General features: G+C 38.9%; 1 protein-coding gene across 3 annotated transcripts in view; it reads right to left on the reverse strand.

The window, feature by feature from the left end:
* Window positions 1-10,296, reverse strand: part of traip (TRAF-interacting protein) — a 79,235-nt gene that overhangs the window by 43,615 nt on the left and 25,324 nt on the right. For all 3 annotated transcript variants that reach the window (XM_059944591.1, XM_059944592.1, XM_059944593.1), the window contains one exon: window positions 6,054-6,167. In XM_059944591.1, coding sequence (XP_059800574.1) covers window positions 6,054-6,167 — 114 coding nt within the window. The remainder of the gene's footprint in view (window positions 1-6,053; window positions 6,168-10,296) is intronic.

Consider the following 10,296-nt stretch of genomic DNA (forward strand, 5'->3'; position numbering starts at 1 on the left):
TGCTGGGGCAGCAGGCTGAGGGTAGCAGACACCAACAGAATCAAAAAACTCATTCATAAGGCCACTGATGTTGTGGGGGTGGAACTGGACTCTCTGACGATGGTGTCTGAAAAGAGGATGCTGTCCAAGTTGCATGCCATCTTGGACAATGTCTCCCATCCACTCCATAACGTACTGGCTAGGCACAGGAGTACGTTCAGCCAGAGACTCATTCCACTGCGATGCAACACTGAGCATCATAAGAAGTCATTCCTACCTGTGGCCATCAAACTTCACAACTTGTCCCTTGGAGTGTCAGACACCCTGAGCCAATAGGCTGGTCCTGGACTTAATTTCACTTGGAATAATTTACTTATTATTTAATTATTTATGGTTTTATATTGCATTATTTCTACATTATTCTTCGTTGGTGTGACTGTAATGAAACCCAATTTCTCTCGGGATCAATAAAGTATGTCTGTCTGTCAGTCAAAGTACAAACTCAGCAGACAGCATCTGAGGTTGGGTTTGGATCTGAATCCCTGAGACAACAGCATTACTGTGCTTAGCTCTGCTAAAAACTGTGTGAGTACGTTCTGGCTCATGTGTGATAATGTTCAAAAGCAATGGTTAAAAGGCCTTTATTAGTAAGTTATGTTTAATTGATGTTTTTCCCATGAATACTGTGTCTTAGTGCCATGTGCTTGTGATGCTGCTGCAAGTAAGGTTTTCAATGCACCTATACTTGTGCAAATGACAGTAAACTTGACTATGGCTATATTAACCGGATGCTTAAGTTGAAAACAGGTATCATGGACAGATCCAAGACTGTGCAGTTGGATTTAGTATTTTGCGGAAAAAGGAATATAAAAATCCTGTGTAGGCACATGTGGAAATGTAGAAAAGCAGTGGCTATCTTTATAGATTCCCACAGCCACTATTAACTCAATGCCACATCAGCATTTCTGTACTTAAGCATTCACTATCAGATCTTGACTTTTGCCCAATAAAAAAGTACACCTTTTAGAGATCTCAAAGGGAGTTAGAATAATTTAGGATACTTAGATGCAACTGTAATGTATGTGTTGATCTAACTGAAGCAAAGAAATACATTACAAGTCAGAAGGTGCTCCAATGACAGTGAAGAACATTAATTCATTGTTATAATGCAGGAAGTACAATAGCCAATTAACAGCAAGGGAATACTGAATATTTATTAATTTATTGAGATACAGCATGGAATAGGCCCTCCTGGCTCTTCGAGCCATGCTGCCCTGCAATCCCTGATTAATAGAAACATAGAAAACCTAAGCACAATACAGGCTCTTCGGCCCACAATGCTGTGCCAAGCATGTACTTACTTTAAAACTTATCTAGGGTTACCCATAGCCCTCTATTTTTCTAAGCTCCATGTACCTTAACCTTAGTCTAACCATGGGACAATTTACAATGAGCAATTAGCCTACTAACCAGTATGTCTTTGGACTGTGGGAGGAAACTGGAGAAAATCCACACATTCCACGGACTCCTTATCAAGGACATCAGAATTGAACTCTGACACCCTGAGCTGCAATAGTGTCATTTTAACCGCTAAAAATGTGTTTATGACATTCATTATGGAACAACCAGCAGCCTGGCATTGATTAGATTTGAATAGGCTGGGCAGGGTGCCCAGGTCAACACTGATGTTGGGATATTGTAAACTGATGTTGGGATATTGTAACTATGAGAGGAGATTGTTTGAGTCTGAGTAGTTTTCAATGGATAAGAGACTAAAGTGAATAAAATAATGACTCGAGACAGAATTAATAGGAAGTGTCTATTTCCTTCAACAGAGGGGTCAAAAAGTAGGTTAATGGTGGGAAGATGGAGGCATCTTTCTATACCCTGAGTAGAAGAGATCTGGAACTTGCTGCTGAAAGAGCGGCGGACACAGAAATCTTCATCACATTTAACACATGCTTGTTTGCCTTCTTGAAGCGCTGAGATCTTCAGGGCTGTAGCTATTGTTGTGGAAGGGATTAGACTGGAGAGCTTTTTTGACCAGCATAGTGACAATGGGTTGAATAATTCCTTCTGTATCATAAATTTTCTTTCATTCAATAACTCCACTTGATCCCTAAAACAGGCTGATGGGAAATTTTTTATATGACCAATTGGGGAAGCAGACAGGACTTTGATTTAATATCTCACTTGAAAGATTACTTCAATGACAGTGTGGCAGTAACCCAACTTTGCAGGGGAACTATCCATTTAGATATTTATGCTTTAGTCTCTGGACAGCAATTTGAACCTACGGTGCTCCGAGGAAAATATCAGCAATTACACCACAGCTGTATACTTTTAACATAGTCAGTGTTAGTTATCCATATTTCTACAGCTACTTTAATGTTTTCAAGGAACTATGAAAGATGTAATCCCTAGTACACGCTTTAATGATTCTCTGGCTCTCTTCTTATGACAGGTAATCTAATTTCAAGTTAATTTCTTAGCCATTCTGTGTAAGAACTATTGATCCCAATAATAACGGCTGTCAGTGCATTAAATGTACTTTCATAAAAAATCTCCTCTCACTTCAAAGGTGTTTCTACTCAACTAACTCTAAAATGCCAGCAAAGACTATCAATAAGTTTTATTCAAATAGTCATCACTCTTTTGACATCCCAATTAAAATACAGATTTGTTCATTTATTATGCTAATTATTTAGTTAAACATTTATTGGTCCGCTTTATTGTATTGATAGTTATGGTGCTTTCTCTTACAACACCTGGTCAATATAAAAAGATTGAAGGAAATGTCATGTTTGACAAATCTTATTGAATTTTTTGAAGAGGTTACTCGGAAAGTTGACGCGGGTAAAGCAGTGGATGTTGTCTATATGGACTTCAGTAAGGCCTTTGACAAGGTTCCACACAGAAGGTTAGTTAGGAAGGTTCAATCGTTAGGTATTATTATTGAAGTAGTAAAATGGATTCAAAAGTGGCTGGATGGAAGATGCCAGAGAGTAGTGGTGGAAACTGTTTGTCAGGTTGGAGGCCGGTGATTAGTGGTGTGCCTCAGGGACCTGTATTAGGTCCAATGTTGTTTGTCATATACATTAATGATCTGGATGATGGTGTGGTAAATTGGATTAGTAAGTATGCAGATGATACTAAGGTAGGTGGCATTGTGGATAATGAAGTAGGTTTTCAAAGCTTGCAGAAAGATTTAGGCCAGTTAGAAGAATGGGCTGAAAGATGGCAGATGGAGTTTAACGCTGATAAGTGTGTGGTGCTACATTTTGGTAGGAATAATCAAAATAGGACATACATGGTAAATGGTAAGGCAATGAGGAATGCAGTAGAACAGAGTGATCTAGGAATAATGGTGCATAGTTCCCTGAAGGTAGAATCTCATGTGGATAGGGTGGTGAAGAAAGCTTTTGGTATGCTGGCCTTTATAAATAAGAGCATTGAGTATAGCAGTTGGGATGTAATGTTAAAATTGCACAAGGCATTGGTGAGGCCAAATTTGGAGTATTATGTACATTTCTGGTCACCAAATTAGAGGAAAGATGTCAACAAATTAGAGAGAGTACAGAGGAGATTTATGAGAATGTTACCTGGGTTTCAGCACCTAAGTTAGAGAGAAAGGTTGAACAAGTTAGGTCTTTATTCTTTGGAGCGTAGAAGGTTAAGGGGGGACTTGATAGAGGTATTTAAAATCATGAGGGGGATAGATAGAGTTAATGTGGATAGGCTTTTTCCATTGAGAGTAGGGGAGATTCAAACAAGAGAATTAAAGAGCAAAAGTTCAGGGGTAACTCGAGGGGGAACTTCTTTACTCAGAGAGTGGTAGCTGTGTGGAACAAGCTTCCAGAAGAAGTGGTAGAGACAGGTTCGATTTTGTCACTTAAAAAAAAATTGGATAGGTATACAGACAGGAAAGGAATGGAGGGTTATGGGCTGAGTGCATGTATTTGGGACTAGGTGACAGTAAGTGTTCAGCACAGACTAGAAGGGCTGAGATGGCCTGTTTCCCTGCTGTAATTGTTATATGGTTATATATGGAATATTAAAATATTAAATCGGAGCACAAGGATTTTTTGAGAACATTTAACTGTATCTTTCCATAAAAATGCAGCATTGTGATCAATTCCATTTGTCTATATATTTGACTACTTATATATATTGTATATTGCTCATACTTCAAAGATTCATAATTCATATGCTGAATTAATTTTGAGATTCAGAAAACTGCACAGGAAAAGGCCCTTTGGACCCAGGATATTGTGCAGAACTAATTAAATGTAATTAAAAGCCTATTAAACTGGGCCATTCTACCTACACAGGTCCATATCCTTCCATCTCTGCACATTCACGTGCTTATCTAAGAGCTTCCACAGTGCACAGCACACTTCTTCCACCAGGCACTCTTATTCTCTGTGTAAATAACTTGCCTTGCATATCTCCTTTTAACCTGTCTCACCCTAAATGCATGCCAGTTAGTATTAGACATTCTTCAACTCTGGGGAAAAGATATTGGATGTCTGTCCCATCTAATCCCTTCAAAATCTGATAAACTTCTATCAGGTTTCCCCTTTGTTCCTGCCACTCCAGAAAAAACCCAAGTTTGTCCAACTGCCCGGGCGGCATCCTGTAAACATGCTCAGCACCCTCTCCAAAGCCTCTACGTACTCTCCGTCAAATACCAGGAGGCACCATTTTAAGGTGATTGGCAAGAAGTGGGGGGGGGGGGGGGAGGGGGATGTCTGAGGCAAGTTCTTTATATCAAGAATGTGATGGATGCTTGGAACACGCTGCCAGAGGTGGCAGATTGGTAGAGACATTTTAAGAAACTTTTAGATAGGTATATAGATAATAAGAAAATGGAGGGCAATGTAGGAGGGAAGGGTTAGATATATCTTAAAGTAGATTAAAAGTTTGGCACATTGTGGGCCAAAAGACTTGTACGGTGTTCTAGCTTACCAAGTTCTATGTTCTAATGGGGTAACCAAAACTGACTGTCAAATCCAGAGCTCTATAAAGCTGCAAAAAGAATCAAATTCACATTATTAAAAACAATGTGACTGTTCAACTTAAAATGACTGATTGCTAATGTACTAAGTAGAGTGATACAGTTTACTGCTACATTCATTCATAGGCTCCATTGAGAGACTAGGATTTGTACCCTAAACAGTGTTTCCAATCTGCTGGATAATAGCACTGTACAGTTTTGGAGACCTGCATGGCAACAGCAGACCCTGTTGTATCTGTAAATGGAATTAACAGTGTATGTACATTGTTCTTCTCTTCCTTTAAGTGCTTACTTCTCTCCATATTGTTTGAAGGTTTCTGCAGAGATTTTTAGGTTGTACTATGATCCTAAGTTCAGTCATCTTTGTTTCTGAAGAGTCTCAGCTCGGGAAAATATAAATACTTTTCAAAATTTACTAGTGTTGTCTAAATGAAAGGAGATCTATTATCAAAATTTATTTAATGCACTGACAGGCATTATTATTAGCAACCTTTCTAAACTCAAATAGCCACATTAGAACCTTTTTTTTTCTTGTTTCCCTTTCATGCATCTGAAATAAGCTCATTAAATTAAAACATAACTACCACACATGATCCTTTTAAGAGTTTGAGGATCTTGTTGGTGGACACTTGGACTGTTATGTCTTTTATTCCCCAAGTCCTCCCACTTTATACTTTGAGGGCATAGGTTTACATGGGCAAAGATAATGTGTGTTTCTCCAAAGTTTAAGGAACAATTTTGTTGAACAAGATAATTGCATTGATGATTGAATCTGTTTTAACCACCTGCCTTACCTCACCCCAAGGTAAGCACCATCTGCTGAAGCACAATGACATTTCCTACAGCAACTTTCACTGCAGATTCTGGCTGAAGATTTCCTTAAAGTATCAGAGCTGGTAAAAAAAATAGTAGACTGCATGGATTCGTTTTAGTGAGGAACTGCATTGTATGGACTCAAAACTTAGGGTCTGCCACAGCTTAAAAAAATAGATTCTCCATCCTTAGTCTGCTGACTAAACCATTCGTATTATTTGAAATAGAAAACTTTCTTTCGTACTTTTTTAAGGAGATACAGTAAATGGACAGCTGCTCTATTGCGGATTGTCCTACTCCAACTTCCCGGATCATTTCTTCAACTTCTGGCCTCTGGGTTTGAAGCAGCAGCTGAATACTGAAAAACAAACATTGGCCAGGTTACGATTTCATGATTTGACAGTTGATTTCACCAGCACAAATAAAAGTGAAGAAAGTTACTCAATTTTGTCTGTCAAATGTTACTTAACCGTATTGACATGCAGATTCTCAAGTTAGAATTTTGGGCCACACTGGATTAGCTTAACTTGTGAATAAATGGGAGCTGCCAGCATTCCTAAATTGTATGTCACCTCTTATTCTTGATTTAAGATTTTGTCTATAAGAATAATCATAGATACAAGGGAAGAGGTCAGCAATTAGGATGGTAGCTCACACCATTATGTGCGGAACATGTGGGTTTTCTGGCCATGAATAAGGCTTTAAGTCTTCAGAATAAAATGGGGAAAAGTTGATAAAGAACCGGACAATAGGTGGAGCATTGTTCTAACTGGGAGCAAGAAATAAACTTAAGACACCTGACCTGTCTCAAGAATTAGGTTTACTTATTCAGTCTATTCTACTGTGCATTATTAATTATTTAGCAGTTACAATACAATTTCTTTTTATATAAAATTAACCTCCACATATAAACCCTCCTCTAAAGTGCCTAACTTACAATGTGCTTACACCGCTGACACACATTTGTCCTTCTCAACCTCATACACCTGCCTTTTATCTATAACCTTTGACACCCTCATTATCAAGAATCTATCAACCCCCTTATTACATATACCCAATTACCCTGGCCTTACCTGAGGTAATGAATTTCACAGATTTACCACCCTCTCACTAAAGGAATTTCTCTGCATCACTGTTCTAAAGCGATAGCCTTATATTCTAAGGCTATGTGAGAATTGTTTTATGTGCTTAACAAAAGCTGAAGCTTTTTACTTCCATTATGAACAGACCAAAAAAGCAGTATCCTTACACTGACATGTCAGACATTGTCTCTTAAAGTGAAAACAACTCAATGACAATGTTTGTGAATCATGTAGAACAGTTTCTATGATGAACAATAGGTTTCATCTGTCAGCCATTCATTCCCCAACACCCTCTGTCCTACACTCTGCCACTACAGGAAACATCCTCTCCCATCCACTTTATATTTGATAAGTTTCAATGAGATCTCCCCTCATTCTTTGAAATTCTAGTGAGTAAAGGCCCATCAACTGCACTTCATACATTAACCCTTTCATTCCCAAGATCATTCTTGTGAACTTCCTCCGGACCCTCCCTAATGCCAACACATCCATTTGTAGATATAGGGCCCAAAACTGCTCACAATAATTCACATCACTATGTCTTGCAATTTGCCAATAAAAAGGGCACAAAAAATACGCTTCATTATTTTGTGACAATAAAGACCAACATACATTCCAATAGTATTTGTCACAATCTAATGAGCCTCACAGCTGTAAATGATGTTACTGCTGTAACATAGGACACAAGACAATTGACACACTGCAACCTCCAGCAGAGCAGTTTAATAACAACTGCATGAGCTGTTTATCAGACACTGATGTTCCAGGGAGAGCTCCCATGATCTTTTTCAAATTATTGCTGCACTATCTTGTACATCAGAGAGCAGATGGTGCCTCAGTTTAAAGTGGTTTTGATAATTATTGTAAAAAAAATTAACTTAATTATTCTAAAACTTTCCTCACTCTTATTTTTGGCAGAGGAAAAAAATTCATAGCGTTTTGAAACAGGAACAGAAAATCATGCAACACTCAGTAGATTAGACAGCACCTGTGGAGAGAAAAACAGAATAAATCTTTCAGAGATATGATCTATTGTCAAACTAAGAAAAGTTAGAAACCAAGCATGGATTAATTGAAGCAGCAGAGAGAACAAAGATGATGTTTGTGATACACTGGAGATGAAGAATGAGACAAAAGGCAGCAGAGACAGCTGAGAATGGTGATTGGTTTGATTTACCTGAATAAAGACAAAGAAAAAGAACTAGGATGGAACTATGTGATACAAGATCTTGCGGTTACCAGATGACAGAGAATACTTTCACTATCACGTAGCTCACATGGCATTTTCAGAGAAAGTAAAACGAACATTAGTGGAGAAATAGAGAACTGAAGTGAAACAAGTAGAAGCTAAGGATTATCCTTGCAAAGCAAGCAGAGGTACTTTACAAACTGCCATCTGATGTGTTCAGTTTTTCCAATGTAGGGCAACCAACATTATAAGCACTGAATTCAGTACACTAATTTGGAAGAGATTCAAGTGAATCTGTCTTTTACCTGGAAGGAACATTTAAGGTAAAGGGGAGTTTGATATTTAGAGAAAACAGAAAATGTTTGGAAACTCAGTAGTTCAGGCAGCATAAGCAGAAAATGAAAAGGTACTATTTCAGGTCTGAGGCCCTTCACTTGAACTGAGGAAGAGAGAAATGTGTTAATCTAGGTAACAGGGAAGCCAGGAGAGGCCAATGAGAAGAAAAAGGATTTTGTTGTTGGTGAAGAATGAAGCATGAACCAGGGTGTCACAGAGAGAACCAGCCCTATGGAATGTTAAAAGGAGAGAAGGAATGATACAAATGCTGGTGATATTGTATTGAATGTGGCAGAAATTAATGAGGACTGCATGGGGAGGCTGGTGGGATGGAAGATAAAGACATGGAAAACTCTATCCTTGAACTCAGTGCAAGAGCAGTGAATGGTATAGCCAGTACATGCCCATCGGTTTTGTGCCGAACCTTTAACCTACTCTAAAATCAATCTAACACTTCCCTCCCTCATTTCCCTCCATTTTAGTTTCATTCATGCGTCCATCTCAGAGTCTCTTAAATTTTCCTAATATATTTTCTTCTACCAACACCTCCGGTGCTTTGTGCACCAACTTATGTAAAAAAACCGACCTCTGACATCTCCCCTAAAATTCCTCCTGACACCTTAAAGTTATGCCCCATTGTATTAGACATTTCAACTCTGGGAAAAAAAAAATCTCTGGATGCCCATTTGACTTTTGCCTCTTGTCAATTTATAAACTTCTATCAAGTCACCTTTCATCCTCCTCTTCACCAAAGAGAAAAGTCCTAGCTTGCTCAACCCTTTCTCATAAGATACGCTTTTTAGTCCAGGCATCATCCTGGTAAAACGTGTCTGTACCCTTCCTAAAGCCTCTACATCTTTCCAATAATGAGGTAACCAGAACTGAACACATTACTCCAAGTAAGGTCTAAACACAGTTTTATAGAGCTGCAACATTACCTCCTAGGTCTTTAACTCAATCCCCTGCCTAATAAAGGCACCATATGCCTTCTTAACCACCCTATCATACCTTCAGTTCTAATCAAAAAGCTCCAAAGCCTCCTTACTTCCCTCTGCAACTGGATCCTTGACTTACTCATCAGGAGACTTACAACCTTTGCAGATCAGAAATAACACCTCCTCGCTGACAGTCAACACTGGTACCCTCAAGGATGTATGTTTAGCCTACTGCTCTACTCCGTCTACACCCATGATTGTGTGGCTAGGCACAGCTCAAATACCATCCCTAAATTTGAAAATGACACAAGTATTGCAGGTAGAATTTCAAATGCTGAGGAGGCATACAGGAGCAAAACAGATCAACTGATTGAGTGGTGTCACAGTAACAACTTCAGTAAGACTAAGAAGGGATTTATGGACTTCAAGAAGTAGTAAAGGGAACATGCATCAATCCTCATCGAGGGATCAGAAACGGAAGTGTGAGCAGTTTCAAGTTCCTGGGTGTCAACATCTCTTAGAATCTATCCTGGACCAAAAATATTGATGTGATTACAAAGAAGGCATGGCAACAACTATATTTCATAAGGAGCTTAAGATGAATTGGTATGTCATCAAAGATACTCTCAAACTTCTACAGATGAACCATGGAGAGCATTCTAACTGGTTGCATCATAGCATGGTATAGAGGGGCCACTGCACAGGATCAAAAAAAGCAGCAGAAATTTGTTAACTCAGCCAGCTCCTTCTCGTGCATTAGCCTCCCCCAGCATCCAGGTCACCTTCGAAAGGCGATGCCTTAAAAAGAAGCATCTATCATTAAGGACCCCCATCACCCAGGACATATCCTCTTCTCATTGCTACCATCAAAGTGGTGGCACAGGAGCCTGAATAGCTTCTTTCCCTCCACTATCAGATTTATGAATGGACAATGAACTTATGAAT

The sequence above is a fragment of the Hypanus sabinus genome, chromosome 19 (assembly GCF_030144855.1).
Source record: "Hypanus sabinus isolate sHypSab1 chromosome 19, sHypSab1.hap1, whole genome shotgun sequence".
NCBI classification, from domain to species: Eukaryota; Metazoa; Chordata; class Chondrichthyes; order Myliobatiformes; family Dasyatidae; genus Hypanus; species Hypanus sabinus.